Below are 23,152 nucleotides of genomic sequence, written 5' to 3'. Positions count from 1 at the left end.
CAAACTGATTCTAAAATGTATATTGATATACAAAAGACCTAGAAAAGCCAAAATGCTTTGAAAAATAACAAGATGGGAGGACTTGCTATATCAGGTATCAAAGCTTGTTATAAAGCAAGAGAAATTACGAACAGCATAGAGTTCAGAAACTGAGTCCCACATATAGGTACACGTGATTTATGACAAACGTGGCACTACTGAGCAGTGGAGACAGGGTGGTCTTTTTCATGAATGGTGGTTATATGGATGTTTACTATGTAATTATTCTCTGGAGTGTATATATATATATAAAAAACATTAAAATAAAGCATTTATTGAATGCATGAATACTAGTGACTGTAACTTACATAGTGGTTTTTGTTTGTTTTTTACTGTATTATGTATCAGGCACACATTTCAACGCTGCTTTACGTGAGTTAATTCTGTTTAATCCTAGGAAGCAGGTACATTAACAGTTCCATTTTACAGAAGAGGAAACTAAGACACAGGGAAGCTATGTAACCTGCCCACGGTTGCACATTTAGCAAGTTGCAGAGCTGAGACTCAAACCTAGTCGCTTTGTGCGAAAGCCCCTGCCTTAACTTGTACACTTTTACAATCTAGAAGATGAATGCTGCCTTAAATGAATGAGTATAGAAGCCTCTCTCCGTCCCGCTCCTTCCCCCTTCCTTCCTGACATACACACACACACACACACACTTGCGCGTGCAGTATAATCCTTTGCTCACTTGGAAGAGCGCACTGGGCTGCAGGAAAGAGAAAACAAACAAAACCAGACCTACAACTCCCAGCAGCCATTGCACGCTCAAGCTTGCGCGCGCCCATTCACACCAGAACGACAGGCATCCGGCTTGCGCCGAACTGGGTCTCGGAACTACACTTCCCGGCTCTCCTCGCGCAGCCCGTGACACTCCTTGGACCGCGAGCAGGGAGCGGGCTTTCCACAGCTGCGCCTCTCTTGCTCGGACCCGGCCCTGGACCCAACCTCGGACTCCAACACGGCTCTACCATGGAGGAGGCGGACCGAATCCTCATCCATTCCCTGCGACAGGCCGGCACGTAAGGACACAGCCCCCGCCCACCCCGGAATGCCCACATCCGGGACTCCAAAACTCTGGACCTTGACATCTAGGGCTGCAACTTCAGGACCCTAAGACCCTCCCTCCTCCTTACACACACACACACGCACGCACACACACACACGGGGCCTCCCAAACCCTTTGACCTCTACACTTGGTAAACCCCAAACTCCAGGACCTAGACACCTCGAGACCTTAAAACCTTGGAACCTCAAGACCCGGGATCCTGAAATCTGTGGATCTTGACATCAATACCCTGGGACTCTGACATCTGGAGATTCTAAGCCACCTTTATCCTGTGAACCAGGGAACTTAAAACTCTGGGATCCTGGCACTCAGGGACTCCAAAATCCCCTGGGATTGGATACTTGGGAACCTTCAAACCTGGTTTCCCAATACCTGAGCCTTTTAAAACCCCAGGACTCTATAAAATCTGGTGGCCTTAATGCTTGGTGACCCCGACGCACAAGGACTCCTGCATTCGAGGGTCCTAAAAACCCAAGATGACAACATCTAGGGAGCTTGATTTCTGGATTGCTTGAGACTGGGTGGTCCTGATACCCAGGGACTCTGACATTTGGAACTCCTGAAAACTCCAGCCTCCCAACATCTAGTCTCAAAATTCTAGCAGGTCAGTATCTAGGGGCCTCTGACATGCAGCAAACATGATATCTGGGGATGCAGAAACCCAGAGGCTATTCCACCTGGGCTCCTAGGCCTTCCCAGACCCCAGAAATTTGGGGCTTTTAGGCATAGGGAAATTTGAGATTTTTTGAACTCGGATCCCTTCCATCCACCGTTCTACACCAAGATCTTAGGACCTGAGGACTCCCCCCATTCTCAGTTTTCCAAATGGAAGTCAGCCAGCAACACCCAGGACCTGTCTGAACTGTGGCCACCCTCCCTACCCCATCCCAGTACTAGGGCTTCCAGAAGGCAGCACGGCCCAGCCTCATCCCTGTTTCCTGACTGCTTCCCCCCACCCCCCATCGAGCCTGCCTCCTTCTTCTTCAGGGCAGTTCCTCCAGATGTGCAGACCCTGCGAGCCTTCACCACTGAGCTGGTTGTAGAAGCTGTGGTCCGTTGCCTGCGTGTGATCAACCCTGCTGTGGGCTCCGGCCTTAGCCCCCTGCTGCCTCTTGCTATGTCTGCCCGGTTCCGTCTGGCCATGAGCCTGGCTCAGGCCTGTATGGTGAGTGTCTTCCTCCCAATTACACACAGCCTCTTCCTTCCTCCTTCACAAAGTCACCAAGCTCCTTTGAGACTCTTGACTTTCCTCTCTGCCACCTCCCGTTGTGGCTTAGCGTTCATTAGTGGTTAAGGCTGCCGGCTCTGTGGTCAAACTGCCTGAGTAGTTCAGACCCTGGCTACAGCACTTGTTAACTGTGTGACCTTGCTAACTGATGGCCCAGTGGGCATCAGTTTCCTTATCTGTGAAATCGAGATGATAAAAGTAGGGTTGTCCTGAGGATTAAATGAGTTTGTGCCTGAGTTGCCCCTGGCTCTCATATTTTGAGCTTAGCACCAAGAACTTTTCCCCCTATAGTATCCATTTACCAGTTCCTGAAAAGGCCCTGTTTTGAGTCACGTGCTCAGGCTGAAATTAACCACCACGTTCTCTGGTTGGGCCAGCTTGGATCACCTGGTCATCCCTATAGGGCACTGTGATTGGCTGCTCCTTCAAGATCACTTGGAGTTGGAGGAGGGAGGGTTACCCGAAGGAAGATATGCTGCTTAACTAAAACAGTGTCTGCACTAAAACTTTACTCTGCTCTGTTGCAGCTTACCTCTCGTAAGAATAATTTACATACTGTCTCTATTGTAAATAAAGTGCCTTCTGGTGAAGCACTCATGCCTCCCCAGTACAGACCTGTGTCCAGTTACTATATCCAAGGGCTCCAAGTAAATGTCATTTCTCCTGGCTCATTAGTTCTGGGATTTTAGGCTAGTCTCTTAACCTCTTTGGGCTTAAGTTTTCTCATGTGTAAAAAGGGTAAGAATTGTACCTACCACATAGGGTTGCTATGAGGATTAAAAATGAGTTCAGGGCTTCCCTGGTGGCGCAGTGGTTGAGAGTCCGCCTGCCGATGCAGGGGACACGGGCTCGTGCCCTGGTCCGGGAAGATCCCACATGCCGCGGAGTGGCTGGGCCCGTGAGCCATGGCCACTGAGCCTGCGCATCCGGAGCCTGTGCTCCGCAACGGGAGAGGCCACAACAGTGAGAGGCCCGCGTACCGCAAAAAAAAAAAAAAAAAAAGAGTTCATACGTGAAAAGCTGGATATAGTAAGCTTTGTGCAAGTGGTATCACTATTATTGGATAGGCTTGATCTGGCTGCTTGTGTTCCAGCAACTTGTGGCTACGTAATGAATGTCAACATGCCCAGCGTACTCAGTATATGGTGGCAGAGGGACAATAGAGTAACTACAGTGAAACCTTCCACTTAGCCCCAAGGGACTGGGTGGTCAGGTTTCTTGAATTTGTTCCTTGCTTGTGCAGTTTCTGTCTCTTAGAAATAGGCCTCAGAGCTCTACCCTTCCCTTGGCTCTCTGGTTCACCTAGTTCTCAGGAGTTCTCAGGTTCTTTTGTCTGGGGCTCTCGGTGGCCCTCCAGGCAGGCAGTCTGTCCCCTGGCCTGGGGCTGTCTTCTCGAGGACGGCACTTTATAAGGGGGAACTTGTGTCCTGTTTGGCTAGGAGGGTGCACAGTGGGGCGTGTTGAGGAGGGGCCGGGGATCAGGCTTCCCCCAGTTTTCTCTTCCTCCCTTCTCTCAGTGCTGTTTCCCACTGGATTTGGTGGTGACCTACTTTTCCTCACACTAACTTTAGCGTGAGTATGGCTTTTTCCGTGATTGAGAGGTTCACGTGATTGTCTGGCCCCAGAGCCTCGGTTTGCCCTGAGCAGGTAGAAAAGGTCTCTCTTAACCCAGCTGGGTGCTGCTCATGTAGCCCACCTTGGCTCAGCACTGCCGCCTTCTGGTGCCTGCCTCTTCATGTGCCCTACTCCTGGCAGCACTTTTTGCGACTCAGCCACTTCCATACTTTGGTGTCTGTCATTTCACACACCCCACTCCTGGAATGAGTTTCTGTATCAGTCACAGCCCTTTGATTGCAGGTGTCGGAAAAAACCCAAAGTAAAGTAGCTTAAAAGACAGTGGTTTTCACACTGTTTTGACTGTGATCCTCTGAAATAAATATATCTTATGTTGTGACCAAGTACACATACGTGTGTATAATAATGATGTTTTTTGAGTGTGTGCTCTGTGCTGGGCATTGTGGTAACCTGGTGTTAACTCACTGAATTCTGGTGACAACTTTCTGAAGTAGGCACTGTTGGTATCCCTTTTCTCAGGTGAGAAAAGTGAAGCTCAGAGAGGTTAAGTGATTTGCCTGCGGTTACCCAGTTGGTAAGAAGCAAAGCTTGGATTTGCATCCACGAAGTATGCTTTCAGAATCCATGCAACTCTGGCCCAGAACCTTGATGGGCCCTTTTATCCCTTAAAGCATCCACATCGGGAAAGTACTGTCAGCCCCATTTTACAGCTAGAAACTGAGCTTCTTGGTGGTTGAATAACCGGTCCAAGGCCTTATAGCCAGTTAAGTAGTACAGGCTGGATTTCAACCCCAATCTTTTTGACTCCAAAGCCCATAGCCTCTTTTAAAAACATTATTTACTATTTTGTGTGGGTCATTTTTATCAGTCAGGGTCCAGTCCAGAGACACAAACCCCAGCAGTAATTTGAATAGGGAAATTTCAATATAAAGAATTGTTAACTGGGTAAAAGATGGTTAACTACTGAAAGAGTCAAAGAAATCTCCAAGGTGTGACAGAAGTAACACAATACCTTGAAAAGTCCCACTGGCACTCCAGACCGTTCACCTCGTTACCCTTACCCGTCTGCTGTAAGGGGATTACCTTGATTAGTTTCTTGTGTGTCTTTCCAGTTTTTAAAAAATGAAGGTATAAGCAAATATAAATATATATTCTTATTTCCCCCCTTTCTTACACAAAAGAGAGCATATACCTGGTTTCTTACCTTATTTTTTCCCCTTGCCACATATCCTGGAAATCATTTCATATCAGGCAATCATTTTTTTTTTCCTTTTTGCAGCTGCAGAGTAGTTCATTGTATGTATGCACTGTAGTTTATTCAACCCCTCTCCTGTGCTTGGACATTTAGGGAGTTCCCAATATTTTGCAAATAATGCTGTAATGAATAATCTTGTGCATATATATTCTTGAATTGTTGGAGGCCTGTCTTCAGGGTCAACTCCTAGAAGTAGGATTGCTAGGTGGAAGGGTAAACGCATACGCCATTTTGTTAGATTTTCCCCAATCGCCTTCACTGGGATTGTTTAATTTCTGCCTTCCCAACAGCAGTGTATGAGAGGGTGCCTGTTTACCCACAGCCTCACCCACTGAGTGTATTGTCAGAGTTTTGCCCATTCAATAGGTGAGGAATAGTCTCTCTGTATAGTTTTCCTCCTAGCTTTGTACTTTGAAAAACTTTCAAATTTAAGGAAAAATGAAAACAGAAAAATAACACCATTCTCCTAGCTTTCTGTGTTGTTAACATTTTCCTCCACTCTTTTCTCTCTATCTGGGTACACACACACACACACACTCACACACACACACATTTTTTTCTGAACCTTTTGAAAGCAGCAGACATCATGACACTTCATACCTAAAACTTTCAGTGCATCTCTCCCAAGTAAAAGGGCATTTGCCAGTATAACCACAATATCATGATCCCACCCATGAACTGAATATTGATAGAGTAATAGTATCTAATATTTAGTGCATGGTCAAATTTCCTCAGTCGTTACAAAAATACCCTTTTTAGCTCTTTTTGTTTCCAACTACAGAGTCCAATCTAGGATCATACATTTCATATCACTGTTACATTTCTAATCTTCTGTATCCAACAGTCCTACTTAGTTTTTGTTTCTTTGTTTCTTTTTGCAATGATACATGTTTTTGAAGAATGCAGGCTGGTTGTTTCCTGAAATGCCCCATAATCTGAATTGGTCTGATCGTTTGCTCATGACTAGATTCAGGTCTGGGGCAGGAACTCTGTGCAAGTGATAGTATCTCCCTGCCTGAGTGGACCTCAGGAGAACGTAACGTCAGGTTGTCCCGGATCGGTGATGCTCGTGTGGCGTCTCTCCGTGTGCTTTCAATTCAAGTCGCTCTTGTAAGCAAAGTTGGACATATTTGCATATGTTTAAGGGCCGTTTTTCATTCTCTTTCTGGGAATTGTCTGCTCCTATCTTTTGCCTCTGTTACTGTTGCACTGTTGGTCTTTCTGCTTGTGTAGTTTTAGGCACTCTTTATATACTAGTGAAAAAGATTCACTCTTTGCCTATGATATGAACTCCAAGCATTTTTGCCCAGCTTGTCATTATGCTTTTGACTTTGCTCACTGTAATTTTTCTTGAAAAATTTTTTCATGTATTCAGAAATACCCATCTTCTCTTTCATGGCCTCTGGATTTTGAGTCGTATTTAGAGAGGCCAGAGCTTTAATTTTTTTTTTTTTAAAATATTTATTTATTTTGGTTGCGCCGGTCTCAGTTGCGGCACGTAAGACCTTCGCTGAGGCATGCGGACTCTCAGTTGTGGCACGCATGCCACAACTAATTCCCCATCCAGGGATCGAACCTGGGCCCCCTGCAATTGGGAGCGTGGAGTCACACCCACTGGACCACCAGGGAAGTCCCCGGAGCTTTAATTTTTAAAGCTCTGAAGGCCTTGGTGAGCCAAGGGGAAGTTCAGAGGGTGGTGGTTGGTGAGAGAGTGGGATCATTTGTGGTCTCAGCCCTGGGCTCCCAGAACAGGAGGATCCTGCCTGCCTGACTGATAGCGGCCACCCTTCCCCACCCCCAGGACCTGGGATATCCCTTGGAGCTTGGCTATCAGAACTTCCTCTACCCCAGTGAGCCTGACCTCCGGGACCTGCTTCTCTTCCTGGCTGAACGTCTGCCCACTGATGCCTCTGAGGACGCAGACCAGCCTGCTGGTATGGGGTGCCTGGGGCGTGGTGGGGGTGAGGGAGAGGGTGCTGTAGGGGCTGAGAGAGGTGGAAGTGGTGAAAAGGTTGACTGGTGGGTGTGGGGTATATGTCTTCAGGAGAACTAGGTGGGAGGACTGGGGCTGGGAGAGGGGATGCAGGGCAGGGGGAAGGGAACTGGGGCTTGGGCTGACCCAGGTGGGGAGTTGGTGCTGGAAGGGGCCTCTCTGCCTCACCTCCTGCCTTGCCCCCGCCTCGTCCACTCTACTCTAACCACACCAGGCCACTCCGGCCTCAGGGCCTTTGCATCTGCTGGCTTACTCACCCAGATAGCCTCATGGTTCACTCCCTTATCTCTTGGAGGTTCCTGTTCACATGTCACCTCAGGGAGGCCTTCCTTGGATTGCCTTGTTTAAAATTATATCTTCCTCTCAATGGTCCTTATCTTCCTTTCCTGATGACCACCTGACAGTCTTCTGTATTGTACTTACGGCCTTGGTCACGCTCTCCTCTACCTGCCTCTGCCGGAGGGCAGGAGGATATTTATCAGTTTGTTCACTGAAGTAGCCCAAGGGTCTAGAATGGTGACTGGTACCATTCTAAGTAGGTGCTTAATAAGTGTTTGTTGAATGTCTGAGTGTGAGAATGATAGCTACATAGATATGTATCTCTGGGGGGGCAGTCAGGCTGCTTTCCCAGGGTATGCATTTTTGGAGTTGTGGCACTGTCACCTGATTGACACTCCCTCCCCACTTCCATAGGTGACTCAGCTATCCTCCTCCGGGCCATCGGGAGCCAAATCCGGGACCAGCTAGCCCTGCCCTGGGTCCCACCCCTCCTTCGCACTCCTAAGCTGCAGCACCTCCAGGTGGGACCCCTCAACTCATGTCAGTGTTGTTTGTTGCTGCCTTGCCTGCCTTGTCCCCATTTGGGTGCTCAGGTTTTTGGCCCCCTCTCCCTGGTGCCCCCCATCACGATTCATCCTAGAGGTCTGATTCTGCTCTCTCACCAGGGTTCGGCCCACCAGAAGCCTTTCCATGCCAGCAGGCTGTTCATGCCTGATTTGCTCTCCAGAGGAGGTGAGGATGAGGCTTTGGAGCGGGGCTGGGGGGAGGGGTAGAGGTGGGCCTAACTGCATGGTGAGGCAGGAGGGCTGGCTGACTCTGTTGCTGCCTCCAGAGCCCCGGGAGTTCCAGGCGAGTCCCCTGCTGCTACCAGCCCCCGCCCAGGTGCCGCAGCCTGCTGCGAGGGTGGCCTCGCTTCTTGAATGCCACGCCATCCAACTCTGCCAGCACACGGGCCGGGACCGCCCCAGGGATGAGGACTGGGTCCACCGGGCATCCCGCCTCCCCGTCCAGGTACTGCCCAGTGCTTGGTCCCTGCTGACGAGGTCCCTGCTCACTGTGGCTCCCATTTCGTTTCCCGTTAGTCCTCTGCCCCTTTCCTTTCCCCACTTTGTCCCTCTCTTCCATCGTCTCCTCCCTGTGTGCAACTACCTGGCTCCCTGCCTGAAAGAACATTGGAGTCAGAAAGATTGTGGCCCTCGCACAAGTCAGTATGGCCCCTCGGAGTGTCCGCTTCCTGCTGTGAGACAAGGGTGGTGATACTGCTCTCTTCTGAGGGCGATGTTCCACCGAAGGACGTGCACAGGCAGCCAGAGCTGTCAGGATCTGCTCCCTTCCTCCCTGTTTCTACTACCTTCTTCCTGCCCCTGATTCGCTCCCTCTTTCTCTGTCTCTGCCGTCATCACCGACGTGTGGCTTCCAGATCTCTGCACCATCTCTTCTCATCACTGGCTTTCTCCTTCTGTGGTTTTGCTGCCCCTTTTTCTCTCTCCCCACTGCTGTCTCCTCGTTTCTGTGTCTCTGCCTCATCTACCTCTATATCCGCCTCCATCTCCCCTCTGTCCACCTCAGTATCTGTCCCCATCCTCTCCCCACTTTGTCTGCCTCTGGAACTGTCTCCTTCCGCCTCCTCCGCTGCCATTTGTTCTGTCTTTATCTTTTTCTCTCTTTTTTAAACTTACAGGCATTTCAGACACAGAAGTAGAGAGAATAGTCTCATAAACTCTATGTCCCTGCCATCCACCTTCAATTATAAGCCTTTTGTGGGAATTCCCTGGCGGTCCAGTGGTTAGGACTCAGCGCTTTCGCTGCTGAGGGTCCAGGTTCAATCCCTGGTCGGGGAACTAAGATCCCACAAGCCGCGAGGCACAACCAAAAAGAGAAAAAAAAAAAAAGATATAAGCATTTTGCCAATCTTTCCTCATCCCTTCTCTAACATTTTTTTCTGTAATATTTTAAAGCAAGTCCCAGACATCATATCATTTTAACTCTAAATACTTAAGCAGACATCTCTTAACTCATAAGGGCACTTTTTAACACAACCCCTGGGCCATTTTCACACCTAACAGAATTAACAGTGACCTCTTTTTCTTTTGTTTTTTTTAAAGCTTTGTATATGCATTTTATCTTTTGAACCAGAACCTATTACATCTTTTTTTCCCCTAAATTTATTTATTTATTTACTTTTGGCTGCATTGGGTCTTCGTTGCTGCGTGTGGGCTTTCTCTAGTTGTGGTGAGCGGGGGCTACTCTTCATTGCAGTGCGCAGGCTTCTCATTGCGGTGGCTTCTCTTGTTGTGGAGCATGGGCTCTAGGCACGTGGGCTTCAGTAGTTGTGGCACGCAGGCTCAGTAGTTGTGGCTCGCGGGCTCTAGAGCACAGGCTCAGTAGTTGTGGTGCATGGGCTTAGTTGCTCTGCGGCATGTGGGATCTTCCTGGACCAGGGCTCAAACCCGTGTCCCCTCTATTGGTAACAGTGACCTCTTAATACCATCCAACACTGAGTTCGTAATCAGATTTCTCCAGTTGTCTCAAAACTGCCTCTGTTCTCATGTCTCTCTCTCTCTCTCTCTCAATTCCACTCTGCCTCTGCCCCCTTCTTTGCCCAGCACCTCTGACTCGGTTTCCACTCTGTCCCCACATATCTTTTGAGTGTCGGTCTCTAATTTGGGGGCTGCAGGCTTACTTCTCTCCCTTCCCACAGCCTCCTCCAGTGCAGGGAGCCAGTGGGTAGAGAGAAGCAGGGCTGAAGAAGAGGAGGCCCCGTCCTCAGGGAGCTCCCAGGCCTGTGGACCAGGAGAGTGGGTCCAGGCCCCCTTGTGGGAGAGGCTGGATGGCTGGTGTGACGTGGGGGTAGCGCCTTGTCAAGCAGCTCCCTGGTGGAGGCAGGGCCTTGGGTACCCCGCAGGCCTCCACACTCTTCCACTGTTTCTAGGAGGATACTCGGGCTCAGCGGCAGCGGCTGCAGAAGCACTTGGCCGAGCATCTGCGCCAGACCTGGGGCCGGCCAGGGCCCCCCCAACAAGCCCGAGACCTGGGAGAGCTGCTGCAGGCCTGGGGTGCTGGCACCAGGACTGGTGCTCCCAAGGGCTCCCGCTTCACACATTCAGAGAAGTTCACCTTCCATCTGGTGGGTGGGCCTGAGTGGCCCTGGGGCATGCTGATGGGGCCAAGGCAGTATTGCTTGATGTACACACACCACATTTTATCCATACAGGGGCCCGTGTTCCCACCTGCCCTCTCCCCATGGTGGATGGGCACCCAGAACGGTCCCCTGGCTTCTTGGGGACTTCCGTGGAGAAAGGGTAGAGGGGTGGGAACTATGTAAGCGTGTAGGGCTGCTCTTTGTGCAGACCCCAGCTTTTCCTGGGCAGTTTCCTCTGGACATATCTTCTCTCCTTGGATGGTCATCCAGAGGGGCCCTCGTCCTTCTCATGGGCAGATGGGCAAGAGCTGTGTCAGGGTCAGGGAGGTTTCTTTATGAGCAACCACTCCAGTCTAAGGTCAGAGAGTGCATTGATCCTCACACACATTCTGACAGCCGTCAGTGGTACTGTACCCGGGTATGGTGCTGGGAAGGTGCTTTTGGTGGGTGTTGAGGCTGGGCTGTGAGGGGCAGGGCTTTCCCCGACAGCCAGGATGCTCCTTTCTCGCTCCCCAGGAGCCCGAGGCCCAGGCAGCCCAGGTGTCAGATGTGCCGGCCACCTCCCGGCGGCCTGAACAGGTGAGCAGAGCAATGGTGGGGCGGGGGAGGTGTCTTGGGCCCTTGGCTGTCTACTGGGCCTGACACCCCCACCCCGACTGCCTGTGCCTCCCAGGACACATGGGCAGCTCAGGAGCAGGAGCTGGAGTCTCTTCGGGAGCAGCTGGAGGGAGTGAATCGCAACATTGAAGAGGTTGAAGCCAACATGAAGACCCTGGGAATCAGCCTCGTGCAGGTGGGTGTGGGAGAGGGGCTGTCCACCGGGGTCAGGTCACAAGTCCGGCCTAGACGGCTTAGAGGGACTTGAGGGGGTACTCTGTAGAGGTCTGCACTTGTCAGAAGGGTTCATGGGAGACACTGGGGACCTGTGGGCCTCTTGAGGGTTCAGGAGAATCAGTGGGAATGAGAGGGCGATGTAGGGTTGGGGGTGGGGGTGGTGTTGGACCTGCAGGGGTTAGCGGTGCCTTGGTGTCTGTGAGAATTGGGAGGGGTGTAAGTGTCTGTGGGCCTCTGTAGGGGCTTGTGGGGCTCATCAGGGGTCCTGGGGAGTCAGTGTGGAGGTGGAGGGGTCAGAGGGGCCTGTGGGTGCCTGTCACTGCTTATAGGTCTCTGTTACTATCAGGAGGGGTCCGAGGGGCCCATAGGGCCCCTAGAGGGATGTGTTGTCATCTGAGGGCCTTGGGCTAGGTCAGGGCTCTCCAGGCTTAGCGGGGGCTGGGAGGTTGTGGTGTGCATGGGGCTTCCCCACTGACTGGGATTGGGGATCCTGGGTGCCAGGTGGAGACCGAGTGTCGGCAGAGCAAGCTCAGCACAGCGGAGCATGAGCAGGCCCTGCGCCTGAAGAGCCGGGCGGTGGAGCTGCTGCCCGACGGGGCTGCCAACCTTGCCAAGCTGCAGGTGGGGCTGGCGCTGAGGCTGGGCTGGGAGGGTCAGAGTTGGATGGGCCCAGCCAGTGTGACATGTAGCCCCCCTGCCACCACCCCTAGCTCGTGGTAGAGAGCAGTGCCCAGCGGGTCATCCACTTGGCAGGTCAGTGGGAAAAGCATCGTGTTCCGCTCCTTGCTGAGTACCGCCACCTCCGAAAGCTCCAGGACCGCAGAGAGGTAGGTGGTGGGGTCCGGGGCCATGGGTGGGGCGGGTTCGGTTCCTCCCTAGGGGGCTAGCCCTGCGCTCTGCCTCACTGCCCTCTACCCGTGGGGTCCTGGCAGCTGGAATCTTCTCGACGGCTGGCAGAGATCCAGGAGCTGCACCAGAGTGTTCGGGCAGCTGCTGAAGAGGCCCGCCGGAAGGAGGACGTCTATAAGCAGCTGGTAAGGCCCGTGTGGGGGCCCTGGGCCACTCAGAGCTGGGGAGGTGTGGGTGCTAAGGGAGCACCTGCTGTCTCTGCCTAGATGTCAGAGCTCGAGACCCTGCCCAGAGACGTGTCTCGGCTGGCCTATACCCAGCGCATCCTGGAGATTGTGGGCAACATCCGGAAGCAGAAGGAAGAGATCACTAAGGTACGCCATCGTGGCCAGGGAGGGTGGGTCATACGGGTAGATATGCCGAAGGGGCAGATGTGTGTTGCAGGGCTACACGGGGACCTCACACCCTCTGAAAGTCAGAGCTATCTGGCCATACCCAGACACAGAAGAGCCCCACACAGTCCACTCCAGCCACCCCTGACCCTGTCTGGATGGGACAGCATAAACGTGAATGCCCTCAGCTGGCCGGCTGCCCGCCCCAGACGGGCTCACGGCTACCCTGGTCTCTGCCAGATCTTGTCTGACACGAAGGAGCTTCAGAAGGAAATCAACTCCCTGTCTGGGAAGCTGGACCGGACGTTTGCGGTGACTGATGAGCTTGTGTTCAAGGTGTGGGGCAGGCCGGGCTGGGTGCGGGGGTGGGGTGGGCCTTGGGCCCTGTGTGAGCCTCATAGGTACGCTGATGCTCGGGCCTGGCTTTGCCCTGGGGAAGATGAAGTCAGGGAGTGGGAGAGGGTGGCCTTGTGGGGGCCTGGAGGTGGGGGTGGGGTAGGGGCGGGGTGAGGCGGGGACAGCCCACCGACACCTTCAGGGTCTCCTCTGTCTGGTCAGGATGCCAAAAAGGACGATGCTGTTCGGAAGGCCTACAAGTATCTAGCTGCCTTGCATGAGGTGAGGGGAGAAGCGTGCCTGGGGGCTGGCTGGGGTGGGGCCAAGTTGGGGTGCAAGCCTTCTGCTCCTGCTGTCCCCAGAACTGCAGCCAGCTCATCCAGACCATCGAGGACACGGGCACAATCATGCGGGAGGTTCGAGACCTTGAGGAGCAGGTGAGGCCTGGGGCTGGGAAGGCTAACCAAGGCAGCTCCTCGGTTTATGCCAAGAGAGGCTGTGGAACCAGACACAGCCCTGCCCCTTAGGCGCTGTGTGTGTGACCTGGAGCAGCCCAGTGGCCTGCTCTGGCCCCCTCCTTCCCCCTGAGGGTCCTCACACCTGCCTCCCAGGGCCGTTGGCAGAGGCTTCAGCTCGAGTATGTGGTGGGCAGTCCTGCCACATAGCAAAGGATGCTTTAGGTGGACGGATGACATGTGCAGAGGCCTGGCGGTGGGACAGAGCAGGCTGCTGTTGGAGGGGGTGGAAGGAGCATGGGAGGGGCCCTGGGTGGCTGTGATGGGGTGGGGCTGGTGAGCAGGAGCTGGGAAAGCGGCCCTGCACGCTGAAGGGCTGCGGTTCGCATTGCCTTAGATTGAGACGGAGATGGGCAAGAAGACCCTCAGCAACCTGGAGAAGATCCGTGAGGACTACCGAGCCCTTCGCCAGGAGAACGCTGGCCTCCTGGGCCGGGTCCGTGAGGCCTGAGCAGCCCCCAGCAGAGGTCTCCCCCAGGCCTCAGGCAGGGATTTGGGGTGCTGGGGGCACTGGCCAAGCACTGGCCTGGGCCATGCCCTCTGCTTGTGGTCCAGTTCCTCCTGCTGTAGTCTTGGCCCCAGACCCTTGCCCACCTGACCCCAACCCTTATCTGGGGCGACCATCCAGAGTGTGGAAGCTCAGCTGCAGTTTATTGCGGAGGGTGCTGGGGGTTGGGGCCTTGGATCTCAAATAAATGAGGGGCTCTGTCTGCAGTCTAAGCTGAGGCATGGATGGGGGCACAGGGCACAGGGCTCAGGATGGGGGAGGGGGCGGGTGGCAGGTGAGACACTGGGTACATTTGGTGAGTCGGTGTGCATGGCCCTGGGTGTCTGCGTGGGACTCAGGACGCCCACTGGGGTGCTTTGTGGGTGTGTGAGATATGCAGGTGAGTTCAGAAAGTCTGTGCGACCGAGCGTCTGTGTCGGGAGCTGTGTGATACCGTGTGTGACCAGCATGTGTCTGTGTGGCTTTCTGGGACCTGAGATCCTGAAGGTACCGAGGCTGCTTCTGTGCGGGTGTCTGGGCATGCCCCGTGTGACGCTGCACCTGTGGGCCTGGAAGCTGGCTACGGGTGTGTGCTTTGGGGCATGTGGGTTGACAGGACTGTGCTCGGGTGTGACTGTTTGTGTGACTGCGGATTTGAGGTGGTGTGAGTGTACTGAGGCAGGCTCTTCGTGTTTTAGGGTTTGTATTGAGTCCAAGGGACAGGATTGCGACTCTCTGTGTCCTTTCCAGCCCTAAGGTCATCTGTGAGAGCGACTGAGGCAGGCTGTGTGTGTGGTCGGTTGTGAAGGCTCAGTTTGGCTGGAGAGCCGGTCGCAGGGGGCTGGGGCGGGGGTGTGGGGTTGGGGCCAAGGTCCCTCTGAGCAGCCTTGGTGCAGAGCATGTGATCCAGGAGGGCAGTCAGCTGGGGAGCAGGGTCCCTGGCCAGCAAGATGGTGCACACCTTACTTCTTGATCCCTGCAGGGACGTTCAGGGCCGGTCACCCCTGCCTCCAGCCACTTCTACTCCCCCGTTTTGGCCCCTGTCCTTCCTTCTTTCCTTGGCTTTGAGGTCAGGAGCCGGGTGTGGGGTTGGAACACCTGCTGGGCCTCTGGCTCCTCTTCTTGCGGAACTCAAACTCATCCACGGTCCACACGGCCCCCTTCTCACTCTCCACGCGCACGAAGCACTTATGCAGGCTCAGGTTGTGGCGGATGGCGTTCTGTGGAAGAAGGACCAGCCAGCCGGGCCGGGGACGTTGGGGAGGGGAGCAGGCAGGCAGTCATCCTCTGAGGCCAGCAGTCCCCACCAAAAATCGACCTCCTGCCCTTTCTCAACATGCCTACAAGCCCAGTCCCAGGCCCGCCCATTCCTGAACTTGACCCAGCACCGCAGTGGCATTTGAGGCCCTCCCAGCCACTGCCACCTCCGGAGGTGCTCACCTTCCAGGTGGCAGGGTGGTTTCTGAAGAAGGCGAACATGTGTGTGAACCAGTGATAGATCTCGTTGAGTGTCCGCTGCTTCTCGGGAGCCTCCAGGATGGCCTGGAGGTTAGGGGGTGTGGGGGTAAGGGGAGCCGCTCCCCCAAATTCGGACTGAGAGGGGCACTGGCCCACCTTGGGCCTTCTGACCTGGGTGGAACTGTGGGGACGGGGGAAGGAAGGGAGATGGTGTGGGGTGACGGGTCAGAGACAGGGTTAGAAGCGGGGTGAGGGTAGGGCTGGGATGGGGTTAGGTAGAGGATCAGGTTTGAGGTTGGAGTGGGGTCTGCTTCAGGGTTAGGGCTAGAGTTAAGTTAAATTTCTGGGGTAGAGTTGGAGTTGGAGTTCTCTGTGAGAGTGAGGTTTCAGGGTTTGGGAAGGGTAAGGGCCAGAGAGTGGGGTCCAGTTAAGGATTTGGAAGGGGTAAAGGACCAGGCAGAGTTAAAGGTCAGGGAAGTGGCTGGTTAAAGGTCAGGCTGGGGATGAACTGGGGTGAGTCAAGGGGCGAGGGGTGAGATGACGCGTGACATTAGGTCAGGAGTCAGAGGTGGGCCTAGTTACGTAGTTATTTTATGTGTCAGGGATGTGGTTAGTTTCAGGGACAAGAATGAGGTTGACTGTGTGTGGTCGTTAAGGGTCAGGGCTGGGATTAGGCGTGGAGTGAGGCTAAGGGTCCGGGAATTTGATCTGCTTGGATTTAGGAATGGAATTGCGTCAAGGGTCAGTGACCATGGCTGCGGTGAGGCTCCGGGTTGGGATGGGGCTAGGTAGGTGAGCGGGGGGCATTGTGTAGAGTTAGGTGTGGGCCTAGGATAAAGGTCCGGGTGGGCTCTGGTGAAGCCTCTGGGAAGGCACTAGGGGGATGAGGATGAAGGGGTTGGGACGGGTCAGGTGTTACAGGAAGGGGTTAGGGATAGGGTCTAGGGGGGAATGTGTCGGCAGACTGGGGTACGTCTGGGCTGGTGAAGGAGTTTGGGGGCTAGTTTGGGGGCTATTTATAGGCCCAGGAGGCAGTTAGGTTTGGAGTTGATGTGGCCATCAGGAAGGGGGTGTGTTGAAGGCCAGCTTTTAGCTTGCACTGGCTTGGATGGCAGTCTAGTTGTGGGTTTGGGGGCAGGTCTGGGGTGAAGATGGGGGATCACATCTGAGGCGTGGGTTTGTTCAGGCAGGAGCCCGCCTGGGGGTGCTCAGAGAGAGGCAGATCCTCCACCCCGCCCTCTCTTCCTTCTCCTCAGCCCGGCACTCTGCTTACCCAGCGGATGAGGGTGGCATAGGTGAAAGGGGGCCGCATGTTGTGAAACTTGAAGTAGTCCATGTTGTGGAAGAACTCTGGCAGAGGTACGGTGGGATCAGGCCCCGTCAGGGAACTCCTCGCTCCCTCTCCCACCCTCTGCTCTCGACCGACCGGCTGTCGAGTCTGCATGCCTGAAATCCCACCGTGAATACCGCTTTCCAGGATCCCAGTCACTGTTTGCTAAGCACTTGACATAAATGATATCATTTCCCCTTTGCACCGCTTCCACCAAAATGGGGCTTATTCTCCCCAAGGCTTAAAAGAAGTAACTTCCCCATGAAATGCATGTAACTGGTTAAATGGCGGAGTCAGGATGGCACTCGAAGGCCCTAATCGCTATTAAGCCCACAGCCCAGACTTTGCGGGCAGTAGGGGATTGGTGAGCTTGGGCGAGTCACCCTGCTTTTCCTTGGTGGGGAGAGGGAGAGTCCCTGGGAATTACTAAGCTAGCTCTCTTCCTTCTGATGACCAAATGGAGTAGCTGAAGCGCAGAGTGAGTGAGCCCTAATCCTCAGGGGAGACAGGGCTAGGACTAGACATCTGAGACCACAATGGGGGCTTGGAGGCCATGGAAATCCAGAGAGGAAGCTTTTACGAGCAGTTGCCAGTTTCCAAAGGCTGGGTGGCAGTGGTGGGGAAGAGCAGTCCCCCGCCCAGTACCAGGCAGGGAGATGAGGGGCTCAGAGGGCACCACGTAGGGCACGTACCATCCTTACCTGGGATCGTGCTGTTTGCATGGCTGCCCCAGAGGTGCCTCCGCACAGCAAACAGGCCTTCAGGGGCCTCTTGGGGACCCGGCCAGGCTGGGACAGTGGTGCCCGGGGTGCCAGTGGCTACGATACAGCAGGAGCCCTTGTCGGATGATGCCTGGGGGAAGAGGGAGAGGCTGGTGACCCAGAGGCTTAAACTTGCCACTTTAGTTTTAAATAAGTGTTTTTAAAAGTAAGGGCACCCTCTTCTCAATTCCACTCTGATGTAGAATCCCACAAAGCAGCACGAGCCATATTTATTAAAGTGCGGGTACGGACACTAGTGTGTGTAGCACACCAGTGCCAGGGCCACGAGCTAGGGTTGAATTGGGCTCCTCTGCTACCCAACTGCGACCTTGGGAAAGTCACCTAAGCCTCCCTGGCCTTAATTTTCCTTATCTGTGAATTGGGGATGATAGTAATACCTACCTCACCATGCATCATGGGGATTAAATAAGTTAACATCACCAAAGTGCTCACAAACAGTGCCTGACACCCAGGGCCAGCTTCTATGTGATCTCTGAAGGTCTTGGGGCCCTGCACTTTGTTTAATGCTCTGCGGTCGTCATTTTGAAATCTGAGCCCCGTGATTTCATTTTGCACTGGGCCCTGTGAGTTATATAGCTGGTCTTGCCAGCGGCACACAGTCTGCATTCAGTGTTTGGCGATTTGCTGTTGCTTTGCAAACTCAAGATCATGATTTGGGATCTTAAGGTCAGAGGGTTTGTAGGTAGAAAGGGACAGATTCCTAGGTCTGGGCATGTTTGGAGCTGGGGACAGGGGCCCAGAGATCCCAGGGCCTGGGTGCAAGGATAGGTCCCCCGCCCCCTGCAGGGCCTCTCTCTCCCCTGCTCCCCAGCAGTCTGTGCAACCTGTAGGCCTGGGGTGGCTCACCGTGGATGGAGCCTTGGTTGGGGCCATCTTCCCAGCCAGGTGGGCTTGCATAGCACCCAGCTTCTCCTTCTCCAGCACCAGCTGTGAGGACAGGCACAGAGTGAGGCCTCAACCTGATCTTTCTCCACCACGTCTTTGTGTAGGCTGTGGTCTTCCCTGGGAGTGCCCTGCCCCCTTCCTTCCTTCATGCCAGCCCCCATCCTGGGTGAGCTTGTATCCTGGCACAGGGTGGACGTACGGTTCACCCACCGCCCCCCTGCCCCCGCCCCCCCCATGTCACCTGTTGCTCCAGAGACTGCACCACCTCCCTCTGGAGGAGACACTGTGCCCTGCCCTTCTCATCCAGGAGATGGTCTGCCTGGCAGTGCCTGGGTAGCAGAAAGAGTCCATGCGGGTGACCATGGCGAGCCTGGCTTCTCGGCTCAACATTCCTAGTGGGGAGGGCTCAGACCCTCTGGGAGGAAGGTCTCTCCTCAGAGCCTCAGCCTCCCTCCCCTCTTTCTACCTCAGTCTTCCTTTCACACCTGTCATTCCTTCAACATATGCTACTTGGCATCTACTGTATGGCCAGGGTGCTGGAGATGATGATGGAAGGGTAGTGAGCTGAGAGTGGGAAAGGCATTCCCGGTGGAGAGTACAGCTTGTGCGAAGGCCTGGTTGTGAAGAGGACGGGATGCACTGAATTGCCACTGATAGTTGGGTATGGTTGGAAAAGGGGTGTGTGTGTGTGTGTGTGTGTGTGTGTGTGTGAGAGAGAGAGAGAGAGAGAGAGAGAGAGAGAGAGAGAGAGAGAGAGAGAGAGAGTGAGAAAGAGAGAGAGATGGGGCTGAGAGGAGGCAGCAATAGCCATTGTGAGGATCTGGGACTTTGGGGGTCAATAAAATCAATAAAAGGCTGGTGTGTTGGCATGAGGGGGGGGTAGCAGGGCAAAGCAGTTAGGAGTGTGGATTCCGGAGGCTGGCTGTTACTCAGGAACTGGGTGATCTTGATCAAGACACTTAACCTCTTTGGCCTCAGTTTCTTTGTCTGTAAAATGGAGGTAAATCATAGCACACACCTCTGTTATGATGCCCCCATTATACAGATGAGGAAACCGAGGCTCCAAGAAACTAAGTAACTTGCCCAAGGTCACAGAGCCAGTGAGTGATGGAGCCAGGATCTGAACCCGCAGTCTCAGCTTTTGCCTCTTTCATGTTACCCCTTATCGGGATGAGGCCTGAGCTGAGACCTGCACCCCAGACCTCCTCCCACAAACTGGGGCCCCCCTGGACCGGAACAGGCCTGACCCACTCACTTGAGGAAGTCCTCTGGCTCCTCGAAGACCTTCTCACATCCGGGCCACTTGCAGACACCATTTGCTAGCAGTGAGTAGGAGCCCTGGGGCATGGTTGAAAGGGTGCTGGGGGGACAAAGTGTGTCAGAGGAGGGGATGGCAGGGCAAGGGTCCTTCCCAGCCCTGCACACTGACCTGTCCTTCCTGGGCACACCGGGGCTTGGGAAGGTGCAGAGCAGTGCTGGCTCCCTGGACACCCATTCCAGGCTGGCCACGTTGATCCCTGCAGGTGGGGACAGGGCACCTCTGGGGGCTGGGGGCCAGGCTCTGGAGCTCGGCCCACAAAGCCTCTCATTTTGAGCTTCCCACCCTCCTGAGCTTTGCAGGCCCAGACTCCCAGGGGGCTCTGTGGTCCCTAATCTCCAAGGCTACTGGTGGAGCAGCTCAAAGACTGCGCTGACATTTCGACTAACTTTGCAAAGATCTGTGGTTCCGTGATTTTGACACTCTGTGTCTTTAAGGTTCTGAGCCTGACATTTTTAGAGGTTGGAGTTTCCAAGATGATAAGACCTGACACCTCTGGCCTCCTGAGGGCCGCAAGTCAGCAGCCCACACCACTTATGTTCAAGGATCGGGGGCTCTGGGCTTCTGTGGAGCTGTGGGGTACAGTGTTACCAGGTGGCAGGCCGGGCCGGGCCTTGAGGGAGAAGACCCCCGTAGCAGCAGTGGGTGGCGGGAGGCTGATCATAGCTGGGCTGTCCAGTGGGCGCACCTGCAGCACAGGGGTCCGGGCATGGGCATCCACCGTTGAGAGCTAGGGGCACATGGGGTCCATTTCAGCCAGGTCCTCTCCCCAGTTCTCCCGCCTGCTCCCTCCTCCCTGCCTGTTCTGGGTTGGTACCTGGTGCACAAAGTGTGGCCTGTCCTGGAGGAGTGCCTGCAAGTGGGGCGAGGGACCCAGCCGTGCTCCAGAGGGTGCCACCATGACGAGGGGCACTGTGGGCAGCTGGGGGAAGGCAGGCGGGTGAGATGCCATCCTCATGTTCACTGTTCTACATGTCTAACCCGTATACTCCTCACCAACGACCCCACGTACTAGGCAGAATGACCAACCCCATTTTACATATGTGGAAACTGAGGCTCACGGAGATTGGGTGACTTTTTCAAGATCAAACAGCTAATAAGTGGCAGAGCTGGCCTCCATCCTGTCACCTCACCTCCCTGGGCCCCAAGCCCTCTGTCACAGGGGGATGGAGACACACATGGCTATGCCTGTGGGACCATGATAGGGTCTCCTATCCTGAGACAGGGATTGGGAGGTTGCGGAGAGCCTCGAATCTCTGAGACCTGCTAAGTGGGGACTTTCTTGGCCCCGTGACATCTGCATAAGTCACAGACGTGCCTGGGACCCAGAAAACCACTTCCTGTGCCCCAGCTGGGCCCCCCGCCCAGTGCCACAGTAAAGGTCGGCACCTATAGGCCCAGGTACCCCACCCTGCCTGCCCCATCCTGGGCCCTAGGCCTCACCTGCAGCTGCGATGGTGGCACGGGGTTCAAGGAGGAAGAGGAGGCGTGAGCCCCACCTCGGAGGTCCCGGCCCTGGAAGGTTGTCCCTGGGCCCTTGGCTCCCAGCTGGTCTGAGGCCTTGGGTGCAGCCCTCCAGCTGGGCAAGGCTCCTGGGGATGGGCTGAGTACCAAGGAAGGGGCCAAGGGCTTGGCTGGCCTGGGGTTGGGCATTGGGTCCTTGTCCGAGGGCAGGCTGCGGGGACACAAGGGGAAGGAGTTACAAACGTGCTGGGGTGTGTGTGAAATGCTCAACCATCTGAACCATGTGGACACCCCCTCTGGTCAGAGCAGGCATTGGCTGGGGTGTGTCCCAAAGGGGCCCCAGCTCTGGTCACGTGTGTGCGCGTGTGCACACACATACTCGGTGTCAGGAGCACGGGTGTGCCTGTGTCTCCAAGCACACGCCACGTGCAGACATACACGGAGCCAGCACACACGCTGGCACAGGCCTGTTGGGGAGGTGTCCTCCCTGAGGGTGGTGGGGAATTTGGGGTGGTTTGTGGGGCCTCAGCCAGGATAGGTCTCAGCACTTGAGTGGTGCTCTTCAAGCCTCAGCCCTCCTGTCCTCCCTGAACCCAGTATAGGCCACACGACCTTTGCTGATCCCACGGGGGCTGCTTTCTGATTTTCTCCTGGGAGCATTATGTTACCCTAGTGACGGGCATATCTGGGAGTGCAAGGTGGGCATGGACTCCAGAGATCCCTCTGGCTGCTGTGAGGGGGGCAGACTCTAGGAAGGTGAGGGCAGAAGTAGGGGGACTAGTGAGGAGGCTACTATAATAGTCCAGGCAAGCAACAGTCCAGACCAGGATGATGGCAGTGGAGATGGTGAGAAGTGGGTGGGTTCGGAGTTAATGTTTCGAAGGTGGAGTCAGGAGAATTTGCTGGCAGCTTGGATGCGGAGGGTGAGAGAGGGAGGGTCAAGGTGACTTCTGGGTATTAGCTGAGCAGCTGGAAGGACAGAGCTGACATGACCTGAGATGGGGGAGATGGGGGAGCAGGGTTGGGGGTGGTGATCCAGGTGTGGAGGGACATGACGACTCTGGTGTTAGACATGCAAGTGGCAAGGCCGTGTGGAAGCTGAGTACAGGAGTCTGGAGCTCTCCATCTGAGATCATCTCTGGGCTCCCGCCCCGCATGGAGCTGGCAGGGCAGGTGCCAGAGAGGAGGAGAGACAGGCTCTCTTGAGCCGGGGCCTGTGCGAGCTCCTCGACTCGGCTCCCACCGGAGTTCATCCCAATCTCTGCTCTTCAGGCCTGCCTCCAAGCCTTTGTTCATGCTATTCGACCTGCCTGGAATGCCCGCTCTTCCTCTCTTCCCCTATCCAAGCCCTATCCAGAAAATCCTCCAGAATGGCTCCAGAACCTTACACTCCCCGATGGGCAGGGCCTTGGTTTCTCGGAATGCTAGAGCACCAATCCGAGAGGAAGCCAGAGCTGGAAGGGACTGCCAAGCCCAACTTCCATTTTACTGAAGGGGACAACCAGGTACAGTGTCCCACAGCCCCATGGTGACTTGAGATCTCTACTTCTTTCTCCGGAAAGTGTGTGTGTGTATGTGTGTGTCTCCCCACCCCGCCCCATAGCACTGGGTTGGGCACACAGCTGCCGAGAGCAGCCCTGGGGAGCAGAAGAAGGGCTCTGAGGGGGCAGTTGCTCCTTTCTTTCTTTGCTTTCAGCTCATGGGGGTTGCCAGAGTTATGGTGCTGACGGAGGTGGGGGTGTGAATCCAGGTATTTAAACCCTTACTCTCTCGGGGCCTTAGAACATTACTGCGTGAGAATCAGGAGCCTGGGTCTACGGAGGCTCAGAACAAGGGCCTGAATGAGTGCATGAAGGCGGAGATCAGGGTGTTGCTTGTATAAGCCAAGGAATGTCAGAGCGCCAGCAAACCATCCGAAGCTAGG

General features: G+C 54.6%; 2 protein-coding genes across 5 annotated transcripts in view; one reads left to right on the top strand and one right to left on the bottom strand.

Moving 5' to 3' along the window:
• The first annotated feature begins 897 nt into the window (after nt 1-897).
• On the top strand, nt 898-14,218 carry CCDC22 (coiled-coil domain containing 22). 2 transcript variants are annotated; one of them, XM_060138725.1, is made up of 17 exons: nt 898-1,059; nt 2,094-2,271; nt 6,966-7,098; nt 7,851-7,957; nt 8,102-8,168; nt 8,269-8,447; nt 10,369-10,563; nt 11,095-11,157; nt 11,252-11,371; nt 11,914-12,033; nt 12,123-12,239; nt 12,345-12,446; nt 12,528-12,635; nt 12,894-12,989; nt 13,212-13,271; nt 13,352-13,426; nt 13,842-14,218. In XM_060138725.1, the coding sequence occupies exons 1-17, from the start codon at nt 1,010-1,012 to the stop codon at nt 13,953-13,955; spliced, it is 1,884 nt and encodes a 627-aa protein (XP_059994708.1). In that variant the 5' UTR covers nt 898-1,009; the 3' UTR covers nt 13,956-14,218. The 2 variants fall into 2 exon arrangements, with proteins under 2 accessions (XP_059994708.1, XP_059994709.1); XM_060138726.1 differs by lacking the exon at nt 898-1,059 and adding an exon at nt 1,205-1,710.
• Nucleotides 14,137-23,152, bottom strand: part of FOXP3 (forkhead box P3) — a 19,580-nt gene continuing 10,564 nt past the window's right edge. Inside the window, exons 3-13 of one of the 3 annotated variants that reach the window (XM_060138730.1) lie at nt 21,208-21,439; nt 20,582-20,686; nt 20,356-20,494; nt 19,876-19,963; nt 19,702-19,806; nt 18,688-18,775; nt 18,408-18,488; nt 17,481-17,631; nt 16,723-16,799; nt 15,432-15,533; nt 14,137-15,211 (exon numbers count right to left, since the gene is read on the bottom strand). In XM_060138730.1, the coding sequence (XP_059994713.1) occupies nt 15,062-15,211; nt 15,432-15,533; nt 16,723-16,799; nt 17,481-17,631; nt 18,408-18,488; nt 18,688-18,775; nt 19,702-19,806; nt 19,876-19,963; nt 20,356-20,494; nt 20,582-20,686; nt 21,208-21,417 (1,296 nt within the window). In that variant the 5' untranslated portion in view covers nt 21,418-21,439 and the 3' untranslated portion in view covers nt 14,137-15,061. Of the gene's footprint in view, nt 15,534-16,722; nt 16,800-17,480; nt 17,632-18,407; nt 18,489-18,687; nt 18,776-19,701; nt 19,964-20,355; nt 20,495-20,581; nt 20,687-21,207; nt 22,562-23,152 lie in introns of those variants that run through there. The other 2 variants (XM_060138728.1, XM_060138729.1) reach the window with 2 other exon arrangements.

This window comes from Lagenorhynchus albirostris, chromosome X, assembly GCF_949774975.1.
Source record: "Lagenorhynchus albirostris chromosome X, mLagAlb1.1, whole genome shotgun sequence".
Lineage (NCBI taxonomy): Eukaryota > Metazoa > Chordata > Mammalia > Artiodactyla > Delphinidae > Lagenorhynchus > Lagenorhynchus albirostris.
Note: the sequence above shows the minus strand (reverse complement) of the source record. Positions and strands in the feature narration are given on the sequence as shown.